This window comes from Onychomys torridus, chromosome 3, assembly GCF_903995425.1.
Source record: "Onychomys torridus chromosome 3, mOncTor1.1, whole genome shotgun sequence".
Classification (NCBI taxonomy): domain Eukaryota; kingdom Metazoa; phylum Chordata; class Mammalia; order Rodentia; family Cricetidae; genus Onychomys; species Onychomys torridus.
This window is the reverse complement of record NC_050445.1, coordinates 29,779,994-29,804,132: the sequence shown is the minus strand read 5'-3', so window position 1 is coordinate 29,804,132 and position 24,139 is coordinate 29,779,994. Positions and strand designations below refer to the sequence as shown.

Here is a 24,139-nt window from a genome sequence, read left to right as displayed (position 1 = left end):
CCAACAAGGCCACACCTCCTAATAGTGCCACACTCTATGGGCCAAATATTCAAACACATGAGTCTATTGGGGGGGGGGCATTCCTATTCAAACTACCACAAACAGTGAAAGAAGCTGTGATTTTGGTTTGTTTATTCTAACAGACTTTCTTTATATCTTCTTTTCACTATTTATAACTTTCAAATTCTAGGATAAAGAGTTTACCAGGCACTACAAATCCTATGTAAGGAATGGCAAGTATGGTGTGTGTGTAATAATATTGATTTAAATATTCTCATTAATGGAAAAAAAATTGAGATGTGGAGCCTTTTAAAATCTTGGTTCTCTCTCCCACGGTGCAGCCACATACCCCCTCATTCTCTTTCCTCTCAGACGTTGTGTATGGGAAGTGTCAGCATTTTTTCACTGTGACAAAATATACCACAAAATTAAATTTCAGACCAGAGAGATGGCTCAGTGGTTAAGAACACTTATTGCTCTTGCAGAGGACCAGGGTTTGGTTCCCAGCACTCACACAGTGGCTCACAACCATCTGTAATTCCAGTTCTAGGAGATCCAAGACCCTCTTCTGACCTCTGCAGGCACCAAGCAAGCATATAGTGCACACATACACACACAGACAAAACACACACACACACCTGAGATAAATAAATATCTTTTAAAAGGAGAGGCTGAGGAGATGGCTCAATAGTGAAAACACTTACCTCACAATTGTGAGGACTTCAATTTGAACACCCAGAAACCCACACAAATGCTAGTTTGGTATGGCAGTCCATTATAATCCCAGCCTCAAAAGGCAGAGGTGGGGTATCTCTAGAACAAGCTGGCTAGCAAGACTAGCCATGTTGATGAGCTCTGGGTTTGACTAGAGATCCTGCCTCCCCAAATAAGGTGAAAGAAGGAAGGAGGATGATTACCAACATTGGCCTTGGGCCTCCATAGGCATGTGTACACCCACCCACACACACGTGAAGCACCCCCAAAACCATGCTTGCACACACACACACATCACACACACACACACACACACACACACACACACACATGAAAAATGGGGAAAAATAAGTTAAAGGAGCAAAGATTTATTTCTATTCACAATTTTAAAGGTTTGGGCCCACAGTCATTTGGTATCATTACTCTGGGCCTCTAGCAAGGCAGAACATTGCAGTTGTTGGGGGCAGGGACATGATCTTATTGTGACTGGGAAGAAAAGGGACAGGGTGAGGGTTGGGGTTCTAACATGCCCTTCACAGTCACACCCACAATGCTCTACTTCCTCCAGCTAGGTTCTGTCTCCTACAGTTTTATTATATTCTGATAACATTCTCAGGAGACATTTCAGAGCTAAGCCACAATTGGGGTGGTACCAATTGGGATGTAAATGTTCCTTACTGAATGATTGTGCTGCTCTTGTCTCAGTTACTTCCCACTCTACTTTTAGAGGTCATCTCTCTCTAATATCTTCTGAGCCAAGAGAATGTTATCTCAGGATTGATCTGAACTAACTGGAAGCTACTGGATTTCAACATGGTCTGTAATAGTTTCCTGCTGAAAGACTACACTTCCCAGATTCCCTTGCTGCCTACAGAAGTCTTTTCTGCCCCTATAAGGGACTGCATCCCATCTTCCAAAGATGCCCTCTCTCCATGAATAAACATAGTCTTACCTAAGGTTAGACCAAACTTCTCTTTCTTTCTACCTTCCATCTCTCTACAGCTGACTTTAAATAATCCAACAGTCTGAGATTATTTGTGGGAAGGGGATGCCACAAATACTGAGACAGATGTAAGACTCTTCTGATTCTGGTACTTACTCAATATCTTCAATATCCAATGTCATACATAGTCTTCAGTGTCTTCAAGAGAGCCCCAATTGATGTTATAGATAACAAAAGCCCATGCTTTCAATGTCAAGCTCATTTCCACTATATAGAAAGTACCTATGTGGCAGTGTGCTAGCTATGGAAAGAGATCCTAGTCCCTATCTTTGATAGTGCAAAGTGTTCCTTTCCAAAAATAACAAGCAAGTACTGACCTTTTCTTTGTCCCACCAGTCAGCTCTGTCCCACCAGCTGGCTCCCAAATAACCACACAGAGATTTATTATTAATTATAAATGTTCAGCTGATAGTGCAGGCTTGTTACTAACTAGCTCTTATATCTTAAAGTAACCCATTTTTATTATCTATGCTCTACCACACGGTGGTACTTTTTTTTTTTATTTTTTTTTTTTTTTAGCATGGCATGTTCATCTCCTGCTTCCTCTGTATCTTGCTGGTGATTCCTGTTGACCCCTCCCTTCTTCCCAGCATCCTCTTAGTTTGGCTCTCTTACCCAACCTCTTCCTGCCTAGCTACTGGCCAGTTAGCTCTTTATTAAACCAATGAGAATAATACATATTCACAGTGTAAAAAAAGTACTATTCCACAGCAAGTAGGGGCAACTTCCAGTAGCTTCCAGTGATTACTTTTCCTGCTCTTTGAGAACTTCTTTCCGTGATTTGATACTGATCAAAGAACACGGGAAAGGAAGAGCACATGCCAAGCCCTTGTCTCTGGCTGTGTACATCTCCATGTTCCTTTAGCCTTTTCTGTGGCATGGACATGTTCCTGAACCTGGGGTTTGTGCCTAAGGTGCTGCTGCCCCAGGTACCTAAAAGACATGTCGGATGCATGTCTCTACCACCAAAGGTACTCATTTTGTTCCAAGGGAAGCTCTGTCTGGTGTGTCTAACTTGGATATTGTGACACAACATTATCCTTTACAAAGTTTATACTTAGGAACCTCACAATTAAGTTACAAAAATATCAGAAAACAATTTAATTTAATTGTTTGTGAATTTGTGTTGGGACACATTCATGTCTACCCTGGACATTCATGTCTACCCTGGACACATGTAATCCATGTTGGACATATTAATAAGGATTTCTACAACTGTGAAAGAAGGTTGGTCTTCAGTCCTTGAGTAACAGAAGGTCATGGAGCTAAGTCAGTGTCTGGTGGGCTGCAGGAGACCATGATAGGTTGTCTAGTGTTAAAACTGATGATTCTATAAGCTGCATCTTGGTGAAATAGGACTTGGAATGGAGTATTGATATAGGTCTCCAAGCCTAACCTTCATATCTGCCTGCAGATGAGTATTCAAAAAGATCAGGTGTGTTCATGGTTTTTATGGTCATAGGTTTCAGGTATATATTTAGAAATTCCTCCACCATCTCTGATGCTTTTGTTCGTATAAAAATCACAGTTGATATCTAATGTGAGTGATGCAGAAGAGAAACATCACCCTTGTTTAAGAAAGGGTCAGGTCAAACACCATGTAGCCATGAGGGAAGGCTGGATAGCGCGTATGGGCGTGATGGATGGCATCTTGAGTTTATTTTCTGTGACTAGACAGAATACCATAGCTATAAATGATAATTTTTTTAAAAAGTTATTTACTTACATGGTTCTGGAAGCTGGGAAGTCCAGCTGATGGGAGTCTTTGGGTAGTAGGACAGGCAAATACTCATGAGAAGAAAAAATGAGGCTACCTCACACCTGGCCAGCGGGTACCTATTGCTTGATAATGACATCAATCCATTGATGAGGACAGAGTTCTCATTCTACTTACCTCATTAAAGGTGTCATCTCTTCTCACCATTCCAACCTGGTAGTAAAATGCCAACTAAACCTTAACATGAGTTTGCAGAGGACACTCAATCCATAGGAGATGGGTAGAGAAGAGACATGGAGACACTACAGCTTTGCAGTGGGGATGTGTGCAGGAGCTCACAAATGGCCTTACACAAACCAAACACAGAATATGAATAATTAGCTATAATACTAATGTACTGAAGGTGCACTATCAACCTGGCCCAGTTTGGATTCTCTAGAATGTGTATTCCAAGACAGTGCATACTAATCTCTTTAGTCTGCTTGACAAATTGCCCTGTACTCAGTAGTTCAAAACACAGTTTTGGAAAGCAGAAATCCAAAATGGGTCTGCAGGATTACATTCCTTCTGATTCTTGGAGAGAACCATGGGCAAACTTGAGAGTATTAGAATATCCCATGAGGTCAAATTCACATTCACATGGTATGGCCATGTGGTCAAGTTCACACTCACATGGGATGGCTATGTGGTCAAGTTCACACTTACATGGTATGGCCATGTGGTCAAGTTCACACTCACATGGGATGGCTATGTGGCAGCAATTTTGGATTCTGGTCTTCAGAGGTCCTAAACCCAGAAATGAGTGTAGTGCTCCCTTCACATATAAGATCCAAATCAAGACATAAGCCCTAAAATTTAAAGGAAACAAGACAATAATAACGTCAGGTCCCTAAAATTAACAATTCCTTAATATATTTAATATTCAAGTTCAAGTTTTCTTTCCTTTTTATGAATTTCATTTTTTAATTGTTTGAGACTGGATCTCACCATGCAACCCAGGCTTGCTTCTTGAATGCTGGGATTATAGGTATGCAATTGACTTTCAACTTTCCTTGATTATTGAAAATGTATCATTTTAGAGTTGTTCAAATAAAAACAACACATAGTGTATATGTTCCAAAAAACAAAAAGGAGACATAAGGCCTAAAAAAACACACCCACAGACATAGGCACACAGACAAAGACACACACACTCACACACACTCACACACACACACACACACACAAATACCACATGCACATGGAATTATTTTTTAAGGCTTTTTAAAGTATAGTTTTCTGATTAGAAAAGTATCAAAGTTCATCTGTTCCCATTTTCAGGGACACCCCCCCCCAATACCTAAAGCATATGGACCATCCCACAGATCTCAGGTTTTTCCAGCCTTCAGGGAAGCAGTTGCACAAACCCATTTCCAAATACAAACATTGTAGATGGTTGGGAAAGAAATTCTGAAAGTAATTCACTGACTCCTTCAGTCTAAGGGATTCTTTAAAAATACAATGTGCCTTCATCTTCTAATTTACAAGTGGAGAGAGTGGTAAGAAGTTCATACTGTCCCAGTGAGACTTAGGACATGGAATATGATTTATTGTACTTAGCTATTATAGAATATTATTTTAAGATGTGTTCCATTTGTTTATGCTGGGGAACATTTATTTAATGATGCAAAGATGTGTTGCATTCTTTTATGTTACATTTATTTAGCTCTGTGAAGCTGTGTTACTGTGCCTGTCTAAAACACCTGATTGGTCTAATAAAGAGCTGAACGGCCAACAGCAAGGCAGGAGAAAGGATAGGTGAGGCTTGTAGGCAGAGAGAATAAACAGAAGGAGAAAAAGAATAAGGAGAGGAGGTTGCTAGGGGCCAGCCACCAAGCCACATAGTCAGCCATGGAGTAAGAAGTAAGAAAAGAAAAAGTCCAGAGGCAAAAGGAAGATGGGATAATTTAAGTTATGGAAAACTGGCTAGAAAATAGCCAAGCTAAGGCCAGGCATTCATAAGAAAGAATAAGCCTCCATGTGTATTTATTTGGGAGCTGAGTGGCAGGCCCCTCAAAAGAGTCAAAGAGCAAAGAGTTCAACAACAACAACAACAACAACAACAACAACAACACTTAGCCTCCTTGGATGTTTTCATGTCCTTTAAGCATGCATGTAAAGTCTAAGTTATAGAAGAATGAAACAGGACTTGGGAGAGTAGATTGCAAGCCCTGAGGGGGGTAGGCACTTTGAAAGGCACTGAAGATGAGCCCAGCCTCAGAGCTTCCCATGAGGCCCACCATATACCTCAAAAGAGAAGCTGGATGACAGAGTGATGGAAAGAGAGAAGAAAGTGGTGCTGCTTGACTTGATCCCCACACCAACACGGACGGACGGGGGTTGTTGGTACAGAATTTAAACAGTCTGGAAGTCAGCATCAGCACTGTGTTCATCTACTCACTGCACTGTGACTAGAGATATGTGTAGAATGTAAACCAGATCCCACAGCTTTGCTGACGAAATCTGTTTCCACTAAATGGCATGTCCAAAACGTTTTCCTCTGCAGGTAAAGAGATATAATTTCTCTGTCCTTGAGGGAGACTCCAGTTTAAAAAAAAGGAAAGAAAGAAAGAAAGGAAGAAAGGAAGAAAGAAAGAAAGAAGGAAGGAAGGAAGGAAGGAAGGAAGGAAGGAAAGAAAGAAAGAAAGGAAGAAAGAAAGAAAGAAAAAGGAAACAAAGAAAAAAGAAAACAAGCAGATTAACAATGAGAAACAAGCATAGTTATTAGCATTCGAACTCCAGGAGAAAGCTCAAAGCAGTGGCTTAGGACTCTGGCTTGGACAGCACATGCAACAAAGAACAGTAACATTTAGAGAGGTGACCAAAAAGTGCAGTGGGGGCGGGGGGGGGGGGGGAGGGAGATTTTTTTTTTTTTTTTTTTTTTTTTTTTATTGGTAGCCGTTTAGAGGAAGGTAAATACATAGCAGATCAAGACTGGTTCATTAAACATTCCCCTTAAGGCTGATGAGGATCTAATGCTGTCCTTAGCAGTCAGCCTTGGTTGTCTGTGTACTAAAGTTCTGCAAAAAAAGGTATTGGTGTTCAAGAGTCTGCAGACCGATTAGAACTTCATGACAAAGAGATGGAATGTCACAGATAGATAGCCAAAATCATTCTATTTTACCTTTAATAGCCATTTGCCATCAAGCTCTCTTCCTAACCCATCTTTATGACTACTAGGTAAAACATTAGGAATGATACAACTGTAAGCTTCTGCCCATCCAAATCTAGGAAGGTCGTCACACAGCATCTGAAATTCATGGAAGAGATTTCTCTGCTTTGCTGTAAGCTGCCTACCTGACATCCTAAATTATGACTTTATTCTGTGATTATAAATGTTCAACTAACCTCTTCCACAGTGGAACGTGTCATTCAGGGCAACTTGAATCTGTGTCCCAAAACTATGACTATTTATATTTGACTCTGAATAATTTCATTTCCTGTTGACTTTCCCTAAGGAAACACCAGCAAACGAAGGCCTGTTCTCTCCAGATAGGGTGACAAGTTCAGACCCCAAAGAAATTGTTTCACTGAAATCTTTTTGTGATTTGTGAATCAATGAAATTGATTGGGGTGAAGAATTACCTGCAGGAACATGGGCAACATACCAGAAGCCACAAGAAGTTGTTACCCCCGCCCCCCAAAACAAAACAAAACAAAACAAAACAAAACACTCCTTAGACACTCCTTTACTTGATTGTATATCCTGTGGAAGAGGTGGGCCACTAGGGGTCAAATGTGAATGTGTCTGATCTCGTGATGATCTTGGGCGAGTCAATCCAACTGTTCCCATTTCAAGACGGCAATGGCCATGTCATGCCCCTCAAGACAGACTTCCACAACTTCTCTTTGTAGCAAAATCTGTAGTGTTTTGTTGACATCTCCCTGGAAGTGAGAGGTGGCAAGATACAAAGACTCTGTAACTGCCTTGGTCTTAGGCAAATAGAGGGAAAGCAGGAAGCTCCCCTGCATCTGTCCCCCATCTTCAGCTCGACGGTCTATATTTTGAGGAGACATATTTGCTGGTGCTCCACACCTGCGTGGCCTCCCTCTCCTCCCTAGCTCTGCCATCTCCTGCCCACCTCTCCTGCTTCATTGCTCTCCTTCTTCCTGTGATGCCCAGATCACAGGAACCCCCAAAAGACTACCACAGAGACAGAATCCCGCATGTAAAAGCAAACAGCCTTTATTTCAAGCTCTGGAGCTTGGTCCCTCTGTCTGTCCAAAACAGCAGTGAGAGCAGAGAGCCCTGAGCCCAGGCAGGGTGGGAGTTTTAGCATAGCAGAGGTTGGGGTGAGGGGGTTTCCAGGGTTCAGGACCCTGATTGGCTGACAATTGTCTAGGGGTATCTGTAAAACAGAAATAGGTGTGCGCTAGACTCAAGGACATCTGGCCACCTAATGATTGGGATGTTAGGTACTTCCTCCTCCCTGGGTAAATCCCTTCGTGGTATCAGCTTGAGGCTTTTCCTGGATCTGAGTATCACCTACCAGTAAGCCCGTCTCAGAAGCTATGTCTAGGCCCCTAAGCCTGTCACGGCCGCTGTGTGGTCAAGCTGTTTTGGGGCCCCTTCACACTCCCTAGCTCCCTTCCTTCTGCATACCTCACAGTGGCCCAGCGCGTCTCTGATTTTGTGGCTGATTCTCCTCTACCCTGCTCTTTCTTCTATGCATCCTGACCTGATCCTCTTCTCCCCGCTTTCGGGGAGCTCAAACTTCCGCTTGCTTTTTAATTTAACACAATGTCCCCTCGCCACACTCCCTAGCAACCGGTTTGGTTTTCTTTGTTTCTTTCCACTCTCTAAAATGGTCTTACTCCTTTAATTACTTACTGATTTGGCTCCAAACCGTAAAAGTGTTCGTGTTATTTATTGTGAACTTTCCAGAGAGAAGGGCTGATGATAGATGGCTGGCTGGCTGAGAGAAAGAGAAGGGAGGGCGGCAGCTGCTCCCAGGTCATTGGAGGGCTCGGCCCCGCCCGGCGGGCGCGGCCCCGCGTCGGAACCCGAGGGCAGCGGTAGCGGTTTCCCCCTGAAGGGAGGAAGGGTTTCGCGAGAGCACACAGGAAAGGCTAGGCGCCGAGCAGCCGGCAGCGGTGAGTTCGGGGAGCGAACGTGGGCCGCTGGTGCGTGTGGCCCGGGTGTGGGGCGCAGCGGTGGGTTGCTGTGCTGAGCAGGGTGTCCCGGCAACCGGCCTGAGGTCTGGGGATCGGCCGTGCAGTTGCTGGCTGCGGCGCGGCGGGAGGAGGGGACTGGCCCGGGCCGGCGTGGCGCGCGCGCCCGAGGTCCCTGCGACTCAGGTGTGCTAGTTCGAGTCCCAGAGCTGTCCCTCATCTGTAGGCCCCGGCAGTCACGCCCCCTACTTGGGCTGTGGGGTGCCCCGAAACAAAAGCGGAATCCATAGTGTTTGATGGGTGGTTCCGTTCATTCATTCCATTTACTAGGTTCTGCTGATGGAGATGGTGAGAACCTGCCCCAAGGAGCTCTGCTTTAGTGAGAAAATCCTCATCTTCCTTGTCAGGAGAGGGGCTGCAGTTAGAATTTGGGAGCTTATGGGGTTGAGGATAACCTGCTTTGAAGACAAAGATATGCTGATTTAAACATGAAATTGAGATTAAAAAACAACAACTAACGTTAATGAGAATGGAAATTCTGGCTACCGAGAAGGGAATATACATTGCTAATGTAGTACATATTTGTGAAGACAACTTAAATATGGAAAAATTTACAGATTTTATTCCCATCCCCATCACAGCTGATCTTCACAGCCAAATTAAGTAACCAGGGCAGATAGTGTTTCTTCATTTTACTAGTGAAGAAGTTAATTGACTTACCCAGGGTCTCACTACCTGTGGCAAAGGTAGGATTTAGTTCAGGCACCTTGGCCAGTGCTCTTTGCACACTAGGCTGCCTGCGAGTCTTCCCGTCTTTTAACCTTTAATCCCAGCACTCGGGAGGCAGAGCCAGGCGATCTCTGTGAGTTCGAGGCCAGCCTGGTCTACAGAGAAACCCTGTCTCGAAAAACAAAAAAAACCAAAAACAATATTTTATATATATATATAATTTATGACAAAAAGGGAGTTGCATGGGGTAGGGGTGGCGTTTAAAAAGACAGAGTGCCCTCGACTTCCAGGTGTTCCTTCCATGCTGCCCTTCACTTGGATAGTTTTAGCAACCCTCATACTTTGCCTTCACAGGCATGAGTCCCAGTTCTGTAGCTTGTGTCCATTTTCTCCTATTTCCAAACAGCTAAGTCCAGACATGTGTTTGGGCTGCACCTGGGTGTGCCTGGCAGTTGTAACGGGCTGTAGTCTCCTTAGCTGCACACTGTTTTCCTGGCAGATATAACAGGCTGTAGTCTTGTTAGCTGTACACTCTGTATTCCTACAAACCTGCAATATCAGTCAGAGGCTTGAAATCAAATTCCGACCTATTGCCCAAGCACACACACACACACACAAATCTCTCACTTCCTGCAGTCACTTGGTCCCCAAGCACTGCCAGACCAAGACCTCCACATTTTTTTGTTGACTCTTGTTCCTCCCTTTAGTTGCCTAGAAAGTATGGCACCCCTCCCCCATGGCTCTTCCCAGCTTGACTTTCAGACTCTAGCAGTCTGTTTTATATTCTGCCGCTCAAATATGGTTTATGTTGTTTATCTGCTAAAAATCTCAATTTTTTCCCCCATTGTCTTCAACATAATATCCAAAGCCCTTAGTGTGGACTCAGAGTCTTTCCAGATCTTCCTGCCACCCCCATCTTTTATCTGTAAACTACTGTTTCTCGGAGTCTGGTGTGTTTATCACCTACATTACAATTATTGTAGTAACTGCTAACTAACTACAAGTGAGATGATTACTTAGTTCTGGAACAAAGGAGGCTTTGGGGGAAGGGAGGTGATAACCAAGAATACACATTTCCAGCAAATTTTGTGCGTCCTAGTAAGGTTTACTAAGGACCCTAAAGGCTGAGAGCCAGTGTTCTAGACGCTGTCCCGTACTTATACTCTCTTGATGGTGCTTAGGGCATGTTAATCCCCAAAGTGGTCCATTGGCAGTTGAGGAAACAGTAAGCAGGCAGTTGTCGCTGGTCTAACCTGAAGTGGACTTCCTGTATGAGGCCCTCATGTTAGAGGTGCCTGGCTTATGTGTGCAGGAGGTGACTACTTGTATCTTTTAAGATGAAGGGACCCAGAAGGATCTGAACAAACAAACCTTGTTGATTATTGTCTTTGAGTCATAGCACCCTGTTCAGTCATGTTTCTGTACAACCTTCTACTCTTCATCAGATTTAACATACACAGGGTTTGTGTCAGGTAAAACTCACATTAGATAGATTTATATCCTTTTTTTTGTTTGTTAATATGTTTTGTTATAGGAGTTTTAGTCTTATTCATGGGTGAGAAGAGAAATTACTTCTTCAGTCTACTACTGTCCTATGTTTTTCAGAACATAATTTGGTATATATGTATAATTTTGTATGTAGCCTTTATACACATACACGAATACATATATATATCCTTTGTATACTTGTTTGTTTAGGTTGCTATAACTGGGATGGCTTAAAAAACAAAAATTTATTTCTCACAATGTGCAAACTGGAAGTATGAACCCAAGATGGCTGTCCTGGGTGTGGCACACTCTTCTTAGTTTACAAATGACTGTCTTGTTGCTCTGTCTTCAGATGGTGAGTTGAGGGTGGATGGGATGTGACATCTGGCTGGTGTCTCATCTTGGGGAGGTGCTGATCCTATTCATGAGGTCAGCATCCTTATTGCCCCATTATTTCTACTTAATACCATTTCAGTTGGAATTAGGACAGCCACTTACAAGTTTGGAAACACAGATGTTCAGGCCGTAGCGTATTCCTAACACCTTCCGTTGTAACTCCTAATCTGTAGGGCTCTGTTTGGCCCCTTTGGGTCCATCCCAGGTAGGCCCACTTTTGAGGACTCCCATCCTCATCCCCCAACATTCATCTTACTGTGTTGCGACTGTGCTCGCATGGTTGTATAGCACTTAGGGATTTAACTATTATGAGCACGTGAGAGTGGGACTTAACTCTTCCCTGCCCTGAGTCTTAATACAGAGCAGGGGTTACCTACTAAAGGCCTCTTGAATGAATAAGTGTTGAGGGCCAGATGGACGGAGGTCAAAAATTACATGGGCCTTTGGGACTTTTTCTGTACTAATCTGGATGGCTTCATTGATGTCTGCAGTGTGGATGTTTCTTCCTAGGGGAGGGGTTTTAACCAAGGGAAGTTAAAGGGAGAAATAATTTTTATCTGTTTAGATAATGATTTATTTTAAAGCTTAGCATTGGATATATGTTGCAATTTTAAGATGTCATTTACCATCCTACAACTTTACAAGGAATTATGTAAAACGTCTGCTTTTCCTTACTGGTATTTTGATTGATAGTCCTATCTGAATATAATTGGGATAACACTGGTTATAGATGTCTTTTACCTTGCTAATTTTACTTACATTGTATTTTGAGTTGTTTTTTTCTACGTCTGTGAAAATTCTCCATTAAAAATATTGAATTGTTCTGTGACTCACTCACTTGATAGATGTTTCTAGAATGCCTGTCATGTGCCAGATCTTACTTGATGTGTAGGTTCTAGCAGTGACCAAAGCTCGACATTCACGGAGATTACTCTAGTGGATTCGCTAAGTGACATTAATAGTTATAAATACCATCACATGATGCCATACAAAAACAATGAGCATAGTATGCCATTTTGTTTTTCCATAAGGAGCTAATTTACCTTTCTTATAGGATTAGGCAAGTATATCTTTCTTGTTGTATTTTGTCATCAGTGAATGTGATAATTTAAAACTTAATTTTGTATGTGAATAATAATAGCTCTTTGTAATTTAGTAAGTTGAACATTTTTTACTTAGCCATGTGCATTGAGGTTTTGTTTGCATGTTCTTTGCCGATTTTCATTTTGAAGACCTGGTGTTTTCTTCTGTTTTGAATAAGCTGTTGCTGGTATTTTGGATCCCTCATATGTAATGGACAAATACTCCACAGTGGTATAGTGGGACAGACAGTAAGAAGACAGACATCAGAGGAAGCCTGGAGATCTCTACTTTCTCCCTCCTCCTTCCTTCTGATAGGATAGGGAAAGGAGATTGACAAGGAAGGAGGAGGGTCAAGGTAGAAATACGTGAATAAAGAAGGAAGTGAGATTGGTGAATGGATGGATGGTGATGAGACTGGATAGGAAAAGATGAGAAGAACCACAGCGGAAGTGGCAGAGAGAAAACAAGAAAAGGACAAGGGGGAGGGGGAGACCTTAGAGGAATGAACAATAGGATGCTCCATGATTATCTAGGGTAATTTTTCTTTTCCTGCCTATCCAATCTGTAGGAGAAGATGACTGCATTCTTTAAAACACTTCGAAATCACTGGAAGAAGACTACAGCTGGGCTTTGCTTGCTGACATGGGGAGGTCACTGGCTCTATGGAAAGCACTGGTAAATATTGACATCTCCACTCCATCTGCATCCCACCAGAAACCATCCAAAGGGCCTGGCTGAAATTTTGTTCAGCTGCACGTCTCTGTAAAATATGGTAGTTAAACAAAGTTATTCAAATAAAAAAGGCAAACACTTCTTGTAACCTGACCTATATAATTAACTATACGACTTACACATCAATGCATGTGGTTAGTGAGGTTGGAAAGAAAGCAGTTTTTATTCACTTTACTTGTTATTGAAGTGATCAGGACCCATTCTGGATAGAAGAAAGTCCTCTTCCAAGTAAGTAGTAAGTTGTTGAAATTGGGATTATTGCCCAGTTTTTCTCTACTGTGGTCTCTATCTATCATCCTTGGTTGCTGGATATTTATGGCTCTCCTTTCTCCATCCCTTGTGACTGTCTTCATCTATTTCATTAGACTGGGTTAATTTAAATGAGATCACAACTTAGCACCCTTTGTGTTTGAATAAGGAATTCAGTGTAATCATGTGTTATATCAGCCTTCAGACATAGCAGGAGAAGAAAGTAACACCCCTTCTGTTCTGGCTTTATGTGGTAAGATTTACATGAACAGAATTTTTTTTTAAATAAAAATCATAAAAACTTAAGACAGCCAATGTAATTGTAGTCTTTAAGTGACCAAGTGCTACGTCTTATATGTACCAACACAGAAATCCAGATATATTCAGTATTGCTTTGCTAAACAGGGAAGAGTTAGGAATCATATTAGAAAAGAGATCCACATTTGATACTTTTATAAATGTTCTCAGTTTACTGCTGGCAAAAAAACTTGACACTGTAGTGTGTGATATGATATTTTGCAGCTGAGTGGTTCCTTCTTTGCAAGTATTCTCAGAGCTAAGCACCAAGTTCTGTTAGCTACTGTCCACACAGCTTAGTATTGGTAAGGTACGAAGAGGGTTAACAGACCTTTTCTCTCGTTTCTAACCTGGACCCTCAGGGGAGCCTATACTTCCTTTGCAGGCCCTCTAAGGCACACTGATGCTGCCTCATGGGGGGCTCCCCCATCCCCACTAGGTGAAGATCTGAAGAGCTCACTTGTCTTCAGAGGTCCTCTGATACTCCCTGAAGTCTTTAGACTTTTTAAAAGGTCCTCCGTTCTCCAGCATGAAAAGGCTCACTCTGAACAAGGTTTGAAACAGCTTGACTGAAGGCTTCATATGCTCCTTTTCTACCCTTGAAATCCAAGGTTAGGGCCACAGATACAGCTCCTGGGGTCTCACTCTTTTCTTTCTCATACTTCTGCGTACTTTGATACCTCATGGGACCTTTTACTCTCAAATTTTAGTGAAAAACATGATTTTCCACCTTGATCATTCATGAGTGAATGTACAGTAGGCCTATGTTGTTGAATATGTTCTGTTCTTTTCTTTTTTTTGTTTTTCGAGACAGGGTTTCTCTGTGTAGCTTTGGAGGCTGTCCTGGATCTCACTCTGTAGACCAGGCTGGCCTCAAACTCACAGAGATCCGCCTGTCTCTGCCTCCCGAGTGTGCTGGGATTAAAGGCGTGCACCACCACCGTCCAGCTGAATACGTTCTTACATGTTGTTGTGCAAAAGATTTCATGGACTCCTTTGTTTTTGCAGAACTGAAACTATACTCATTGACCAATCCGTTTTCTTCCCTTCACTTCTCACAGCCACCAGCTGCTTTGTTTTCCATGAGTTTGACTGATACAGACATGCAGTGTCGGCGGTGGCGGGATCATACAGTGTTTGCCCTTTTGTGATTGGCATATTACACTTGGAAACTGTCCTTAATATTTATCCACATTATAGAATGTGGGGTTGCCTTATTTTTAAAGGCTGAACAATTAATATTCCTCTGCATGCGTATGTCATAATTGAATCATTTATCAGTGCAGATTTGGGTTACTTCTATCTGTTGGCCATTGTGACTAATGTTGCAATGAACGTGGGAGAGAAAATACCTCTTAGATTCTTTTATAGTTCTTTTAGAGACATACCTAGAGGAAGGGCTGCTGGATCATATGGTAGGAAGTGCTATTGTTAGTTTTTAAGGAGCCTGCAAATTGCTTTTGGTAACAACTTTTACAATACTATAATAGTGCAAAATAGTTCCAGTTTCTCCATATCTGCATTAACATGTTTTGTTGTGATGGGTGTGAGGTGTGTTGTGGTGTGGATTTTCATTTTTCTAAAAACACTGAATATTTTTTTCACACACCCTTTGACCCCTTCTGTTTCTTCTTTGGAGAAAAGTTTATTGAAGGTCTTTGCCCAGTTCTTAATTGGGCTTTGTTGTTGAGCTGTATGCATTCTTTATGTATCTAGACATTAACCCCATAGGATATAGATGATTTGCAGTTTTTTTCTCACTGTATTTATTGGCCTTTCAATCTGTTGTTGTGTCTTTGGGTGGTCAGAAGTTTTTAAAGCTATCTGCTTTTGTTGTTGATGTCCCATTGGCTATCTTTGCTTTTGTTATTGATGTCCCATTGGCTATCTGCTTTTGTTGTTGATGTCCCATTGGCTGTCTTTGCTTTTGTTGTTGATGTCCCATTGGCTATCTGCTTTTGTTGTTGATGTCCCATTGGCTATCTGCTTTTGTTGTTGATGTCCCATTGGCTATCTTTGCTTTTGTTGTTGATGTCCCATTGGCTATCTGCTTTTGTTGTTGATGTCCCATTGGCTATCTGCTTTTGTTGTTGATGTCCCATTGGCTATCTGCTTTTGTTGTTGATGTCCCATTGGCTATCTTTGCTTTTGTTGTTGATGTCCCATTGGCTATCTTTGCTTTTGCTGTTGATGTCCCATTGGCTATCTGCTTTTGCTGTTGATGTCCCATTGGCTGTCTTTGCTTTTGATGCCTGTGCTTTGGATAGATCTCTGTGTATGGTGAATGTGTCTGTATATGTATGTTGGTCAGAAGTCAGTGTTGGGTGTCTTCCTTAATTGCCCTCCACATTATTTTTTGGGACAGTTACTCATCAACCTCAGGGCTCACTTACTGGGCCACAGTAGCTGGTCAGCAGGTTCTGGTTATCTTTGTATCTGTTTTACAGTGCTAGAATTACAGATGTCACATTAACATTTCACATGAATGCTAGAGTCCCATAGTTAGGTCCTCATGCTTGCAGGGCTTGCACATTACCACCTAAGCCATCTCAGTCCTTGCCTGAGCCTTTAGTATCACATCCAAGAAATTATTGCCAAATCCAATGGCATTATGCTTTCCCCCAGGTTTGCTTCTAGGAGCTTCATAGTTTGGGGTCAGATTTAGGCCCTTATGTTTAATTTTGTAAGTGGTATAATGCAAAGATATTGCTTCACTGTTCTGCATGTGAGTATTTGGGCTGGCACCATTTGTAGAATTCTCTGTTGTGTGGTCTTGGGAATTTTGTAGCCAGGTTTCCTGTGTCCTGGCTGCCAGTAGTCAGGACAAATCTCTCCCACTCGCGTCCCCCAAGTAAACACACAGAGGCTTATATTAATTATAACTGCATGGCCATGGCTCAAGCTTTTTGCTAGCTAGCTCTTATATCTTAAATTAACCCATAACTATTAATCTATGTATCACCACATGTTCCATGGCTTTACCTGTGTCCCATTACATGTTGCTCCTTGGGCAGATCACTGGTGTCTCTCCTCACCTTCTTCCTGTCTCTCTCTTTGAATTTCCTGTCTACCTCTAGGCTGCCTTGCCATAGGCCAAATAGCTTTATTTATCAACCAGTCAGAGCAACACATATTATATAGTTTTTCTTATATTAGTTATAACTTCATTTTTATATTTTTAAATTTTTATTAGACAAGAAAAGGGGAAATGTGGTGATACTTTATTTGTGCTGAAATGTGGTGATATTTTATTTGTGTATTAATAAATAAAGCTTGCCTGGAGATGGGGGTGGGGAGGAAAGGCCAGCCATTTTAAGTAAACAGAGAAGTCAGGCAGCACAAACCCTTACTCCCTTAGCAGGCAGGATCTCTGTGTGTTCAAGGCCACACTAGGGAACAGAGCTAACGGTGGTGACACACGCCTTTGATTTCAGTACCAACCATAGAGGCCTGGAGGTCTATACAGATAGAAAGTAACAGAGCTGTGTAGGAAGAGGAAGTGAGGTAGCTGGGCTAAGGTAGCCAATGAGAGGACAGAACAGCAAGGTAATAAAGACGTGGATAGATAGGAAGTAACTTGCATTTGGAAGCTGCAGAGTTGGTGAGGTAAGGTTGGCTGGTGGCTTTTCCTATTTCCTTGACTTAAGGCTTTCATCCCTATATTTGGCTCCATGTTTTTTGTTTAATAAGACCTTTTAGAAATTTATCTGCAGACTTTTGTTGAAGATATTTTGACCATGTACAGTGGAGCTTTATCTCTAGGTTTTCTGTTCTATTTCAGGTACTTGTGTAACTATCTTTATGCCAAAACCACATTTTGATGACTATAGCCTTGCAAGAAATTGTGAAATTACAAAATAAGAAGCTTCCAACTTGGTTCTTTTTCTAGATTATTTTGGCCATTCAGGCTATTTGAGATTTCATGCTGATTCTGAGGTGGCTTTTACCTATTTCTGCAAAAAGTGCCTTTGAGATTTTGACAGGGATTGAATGAAATTGGTAGACTGCTGTGTGTTGTGGCCATTTTAACAGCATTGTCTTCCAATCCTTGAGCATGTGATGTCTTCCTGTCTGTTTTGTGGTTTTTAGTGAACACTTCTCTCACCTGTAAATAGTTATTCTTTTTGGTCTTCTTGGTGATTGATTTCTTAGTTTCCTTTATGCGTTGTTCAATCTGTGTATGGCAGCTTGCTTGCTTTGTTAATTCTCTTTCTGTCTGGTGGCTTTGCTGAATTTCTCTTATGGTTCTAACACTTTTTCTGTTTGGGTGTAACCATTCTGGTGGTCTATATAAAAGATCATGTCATCTGTAAACAGAGATAGTTTTCTTTTTTCTTTCCTGTTTAGATACATTTTACTTCTTCCTCCTCCTCTTCCCTTCTTTTCTTTCTCCCCCAATCCTCAACTCCTTGGATTCTTGCTATCTAGCCCAGGCTGGCTTAGGATCTTCCTGCCTCAGCCTCCCAAGTGCTGGGATTGTAGGTATGTGCCACCACCTAGCACTTGTAATTTATTTTTCTCCCATACTTGGTCTGACTTGGTTCCCCTTTTACCCGTACTGGCTGGCCTTACAGTCTCATGTGCCCCCACCCCCTTACCACAGCTAGACACATTTCCCCCTTGTCTATGCCTTCCAGACTCCTGCTTCTCCTTTCCTCCCTCTCTCTCTTTGCCACCCCCCTTCTTGTCCTCAGTGACCCCTTCTTCAAGCCTGAGGAGAGAGTTCTCTGCCCTAGGCCATCTTCTTAAGTCATGCCCTCCCTGATGCTCTCAACTGCCCATCTGTCTTCTGTTACAACTGTAGGCGTCCAGTCCCAGGGCTTTGTGTCTATAAAGACCTCTTCTGAGCTCCACACCTCAGTGTATGTTCAAGTGCTGTGTTGGCTTGAATGGGGTGTCCCCATAATCTTGTGGCATTTGAACACTTGATCCCCAGTTGGTGGTGCTGTTTGGGAGGTGTGGCCTTGCTGACAAATATGTCAGTGGGGTGGGGTTTGAGGTTTAAAAGACTCACACCATTCCTAGTTTGATGTCTCTGCTTCCTGCTATGGGTGAGGGTGTGAGTCCCAGCTCCCTTCTTCTGCCACCGTGTCTTTGTTCTTCTTATGAACTCTCAACCTCTGGAACCAGAAGCCCAGATTAACTCTTCTTCCATAAGTTACATTGGCCTGGCATTTTATCATAGCAACAGAAAAATAGCCAATGCAAGTACTTATCTTAGGATGCTTCACAGGTACTTGTGGCCCAGCATCCTAAAGACAAAATCCTCTTGCCCAACCTGCTTCTTGGTTATTGGTATTACTCACTATCCATTTTATTTCCCTGGGTATTTGGACATCCTCTGTTCCTCCTCACCCATGTTTCTTATATCCTGTGCATAGATTCTAAGTGATTTAGAGTTTCCTAACGTGTTCAGTTTCTTTTGTCTGTCCCCACCATCTCCATCCTCCTCCACATGCCCGCTTTCTTGTGCAGATTCTTCCTAGCTTCCTAGCTTTTTGACTGTTTCTGTTTGCACACCTTTACCATGCAGTTGTTCTGTAAGTGAAGATTGCTGTTGCTTTTAGACTCAAATCCCAAATTCTTACCAACTGTGCATGAACTTGGCCTCAGCTGTATACATCTTGTTGTACTCTACATTGTGGTGATATTGTGTTCCCCAAAATATTGTGCATCCTAATAAACTTATCTGGGGTCAGAGGACAGAACAGCCACTAGATAGACATAGAGACCAGAAAATGGTGGCACACAGGCCTTTAATCCTAGCATTCCAGAGGCAGAGATCTGCCTGGATCTCTGTGAGTTTAAAGCCACACTGGAAACAGCCAGGCATGGTGGCTCACGCCTTTAATCCCAGGAAGTGATGGCAGAGAGCAGAAAGGTATATAAGGTGTGAGGACCAGGAACTAGAGCTGGGTAAGCTTTTCAGCTTTTGAGCAGCAGTTCAGCTGGGATCCATCTGGATGAGGACACAGAGGCTCCAGTCTGAGGAAACAGGATCAGCTGAGGAATTGGGGAGGTGAGGAAGCTGTGGCTGGTTCTGTCTCTCTGATCTTCCAGCATTCACCCCAATACCAGGCCCTGGGTTTGTTTTTATTAATAAGACCTAAGATTTGTGCTACACTACATTTTAGAATTCGGCCTTTAGGTCTTCATATGGCATTCTTTTCTGGGCTATGGAAGTTTCTCCAAGTCTCAAGTACTATCTTTTCAAAGAGACCTTTCCCATCTAATCTTAGGTAATTTTCCTGCATTTTCTGTGAACTCTCCCTGTATAAAACACTCATTGCTATTGTAGGGCCAGTGAGATGACTCAGTGGGTAAAGTGCTTGCCATGAAAACACAAGGATCTGATTTAGGATCCCCAGCACCCACATAAAAGTTAGATATGGCAGTGTGCATCTGTAACCCCATCTTTGGAGTTGTGGAGACGGGACAGTCCCTTGGGCTTATTGGCTAGCCAGTATAGTCAAGACTGTGAGTTCCAGGTTCACTGAGAGACCCTGTCTCCAACAAAGAAGTAGACTGACTGATAGAGGAAGACACCCAATATCAACCTCTATCCTCTGCAAGTACAGGTGTACAGGTGAGCACACCTATACATAGTGCACTCCCCCCCCCACACACACATACACTCACACAAATAAGTAAATCACTCATTGCTATTGTGATGATCTTTTTTTATGATGTGTCTTCTCTTATCCTAATACTATATAGACTTTGTCTTGCATGATATTATCCTGAAGCCCTTGCACATAGAAGGGACTCAATGCACATTTTGTTTATGGGAGAGGATGAAAGGATGGGATTCAGAAGCAAAGTATCAACTCCATCTTCTGAACTCGCACATCTAGGCTGTTGAATTCCCCTAAAACGAGTAATGTACTCCTCTCTAGTCAGGCTCCCCTTCCATTTTTCACAAATGTGTCATGAAATATTCATGAATTTCTGTTTCATCTTCTGCCTTCTCCGTACTCAGACAACCTTAAGTCCCATTTTAAAGAGAAAATTAAAGAACACAGGCCAGTTATCCACATGCACACTTGTGTTCTCTCCTTCACTGGATGAGGAAGCCATCCTCCTGCCCCATGCCAGTCATTCTGCCTCTCCTTTGTACCTGCCCCACATTGTCTGTTCTTCATCTGTGTCTTTAATCTCAGACTTTCCCTTCCTTGTTGATCAAAATCATTCCAATCTTAAAACATGTCTTCATTCAAGTGACAATTCCATTTGTTTACTGCCCTACCTATCTTTCCATTTATACTTGTTTTTAAAGTTTATTGCTTAGCCTTTTCTGCCACTTGAAAGCCAGGTCAGTAGAATTTGATTTATAGTCCATCACTGAATTGAGCATGCTCTGGGCAAAGTCATAGCCTTAGTTGATGAGTACTTTTCAACCTTTGCCTGGCGCATTTGGTTGTCTTTGATCTTTTCCAGTTACTTTCAGGCTGTCCTTCTGTTTCTTTCTGGTGTTCTCCAGACTGTGTCCTTACTTGGCATATTTTGTAAGTGACCCCTAATGACATGGCTGTTCTCAGGTAAGAGATATAGTTTCTTTAGACGTTCATCTTCTCTTGACATTCCATGTAAATAGAAGGGGTGAGGGGGCATTCACAGCAGGTCTGGGAGGAAAAACAAATTTTAATTTATTTTATCTGCCTGTAATTCATTTTTATTGCCTCCTCTTATGAATCTCTTGACATCACATATTTATTTGCAGACTTTATTCCATTGTTTATAATATTTATAAAATCTTCTCTTCTGAGAATTCCTTCTATTTTCTCCCTTCTCCCAAGTTTCAGAGGAGAAAGTAATTTTTTTTTGATGGTTTCTCCTGTATAATTTTCCTGCTGTAGTTGGCAGGAGCAGCAGGGTTGGCTCTCAGTGCAGCTCTGTGAGAGCGATTGAAGAGAAGGAAATGACCCTGTGTGTCGAGAGTAAAGAGAGTTTAAGTATGGCTCACTCCTCTCCAACTGCTCTTACTGAGCCTTCTGGGATCCCCAGGGAAGATTCTGTTCCAGGCTGCTAGTTCATCATGTCAGCCATTTACCTGCAATAGTCTTTCATACTTTTCTAGCCCTTTTAGTAGCCAAGAGCCTGCTGATTACAAAGTAGCAGAAGAAAGGAGGCAGTATAGTATGGAAGTTGTCACTGAGTCAGACAGCAGTGAGATATCCTAGCAGTATGACCTTGGGCTCTTGAAGCTGGACGTTCTTTAACTGTAGAATGGGCGTAGAAGTATCTTATTGGGTCACTGAAGGATTGAATAAGATACTGCAAAACTCTAGCTTAGTGTATTCTAGACATGAGTTCAAGTAAATGCTCTGAGTAATGTGATGCAATAGCCACTCAGTACTTGGAGCTGAATCAGCGTTGATGGTGTGTGGGCAGTGAATGACATGAGAGCTGTCCAGAGGGGCAGGAAGACAAGGACCTGCCAGGTGATGATGAAGATCTGAGCCCCTTTCTGTCTCTCTGTCCATGTGTAATGAGACAGTCTGAAAAAGACTAGTTTTAAGTCTAATGTAGGGGCTGAAGAGATGGCTCTGTGGTTCAGAGTACTTGCTGCTCTTATAGAGGACATGAGTTTGTTTGCCAGCACCTACATAGTCTCTCATAATCGCCTGTAACTCCATTCTCAAAAGGATCTGATACCTTCTTCTGGCCTCTGTGGGCACCACGAATGTACATGGTACACATTACATGCTTGCAGGTACTCACACATACACATAAAATACGTATAAAATGTAAATTTCATATGGCATAACTTCAGAACAGTAGGGCACAGCCATTAAGACCAGCGGGACATATGGGACCCTTGCTGATCTGACTCCAGCCCATACTGTTCTGTGATACTGGAAACCTTGTCCTTGCTTATTCTGCCTTTGGTCTGTCTCACTGTGTTTGGTCATTGAGCCTTGTCACCACTTTTCAACTAACCTCCTGGCTTGGCGATTGACGATGGTTCTAATCCTGCTTCCTTCCGGCTCCCACTTCTTCTCAGTTTATGCCTTTGGCTTTAGGCTTCTGGCATTAGTTCTACCACTGACCCTTTCCTGTGACCCGAGACTCCCTTCCGCTTATTTCAAGGGAATGTCTAGCATCTCAAGTTGGGTAGAATTTCTGCTATGTTTTCCAGAAGATTTTTTTTTAATCTCATGGTCACCTTAAGTCCCTTGCCAAGCTTGCAGAGCAAATGTGATACTGTCCTGGGCCCTGTGCTCATAGGTTTTTAATTAATCTTGGAGATTTTTTCCCTTCCAAGTCTTGTAGCACCAATCATGACTACATGTACATTTGGCCTTCACAAACAATGGTTATAAAGTCTGCTGGGTTTGCTTACTGCCATTCAGTTCTATTGAGACCTTAAGGATAGCTAACAATCAGTACTGCTGGGTATATTTCTCAGCTTTTGGTATTTATGACACTGTTTTATTTTCCTAATAATTTGATAATGTGCTTATTTGTCTCGTAGCATGAGATTTTATTTTTCCTTTTTGTTTTTTTTTTGAGACAGGGTCTCTGTGTAGCCTTGGCTATCCTAGAACTCATTCTGTAGACTAGAGATCTCACAGAGATCTGCCTGCCTCTGCCTCCTAAGTGATGGGTCTAAAGGTGTGTGCCACCACCGCCCGGCTGTAGCATGAGATTAATAGCGACATGGAGATGAAGAAGCCAGGGCAATGAGAACAAGTCACACTGTAGTTGTGTGTCAGAGCCACAAATCAAACAAGATGACTCCAGGTGGCCCCTGTCTTAGGTGCCCTGAGACACGTACCAGTTGTGTGTTGAGCTTCTCTCGTGCTCTGATGCTCATCCATGGTGAGAGAGCTTATTACAGCACAGTGCTTCAGCTGACCTCTGGGCCGGTTCTGCCTCTCCCTCTTGCTGCACGTGTGACTTTGAGCAAGTTGTCTGAGCTGGCTGAGCATCACTTTACTCACCTGTGACTACCTTAGCACCATGTGACACCAGTGAGGCACTTGGAGCTCCATGCAGAAAGCGAAAATAGCACCCACCTTTTCTGCTTAGAAGTAAGGCTGCGTGTGCTGTGCTCTTCTTGTTGGAGGGGTACAAAGTAATTGTCTTAGGTGCTTTAGGGAAAATATTAAAATTTTGTTTTGTAGAATTCAACCATGTAAAACAGATGGGATAGTATAAGAAGGCACATGTAAACAAATTTCAGTCTTACACTTGTTGAGTAATTTGTAAGAGGGTACTGATGTGGACGAGGCCCCTGCACCAGGCCCTCAAACTAAGACAAATGGAGTATTCTCACAGCACCTGAGCTGAGGTTGGGTGCTAAAGATCTTGTACCCAGTGAACTGAATTGTGAGCAGTGAACTGAACTATAGCTGATTGACTGGTTGATGGACTGTTGTAGCCAATTAGGTTGCTTTCTGTTTCTCACTGCTCTTTCTCAGTAAGTGTTACGTGATTACTTAGTTGGTTGAAGTTCTTGGAATATGCTTTGGTTTGTGGAGCTGCCCAATTGACCAATCATTTTGATTTGCTTTGTTCAAATAAACTATTACATTTGATTTTAAACCCAAAAATTTCTGTTAGCATATTAATCTCAT

General features: G+C 42.4%; 1 protein-coding gene across 3 annotated transcripts in view; it reads left to right on the top strand.

Annotated features, from left to right (window-relative positions):
* Nucleotides 1-8,489: 8,489 nt before the first annotated feature.
* Agk (acylglycerol kinase) overlaps nucleotides 8,490-24,139 on the top strand; it is an 81,355-nt gene continuing 65,705 nt past the window's right edge. The window contains exons 1-2 of one of the 3 annotated variants that reach the window (XM_036182051.1): nucleotides 8,490-8,567; nucleotides 12,850-12,956. In XM_036182051.1, coding sequence (XP_036037944.1) covers nucleotides 12,856-12,956 — 101 coding nt within the window. In that variant the 5' untranslated portion in view covers nucleotides 8,490-8,567; nucleotides 12,850-12,855. The other 2 variants (XM_036182052.1, XM_036182053.1) reach the window with 2 other exon arrangements.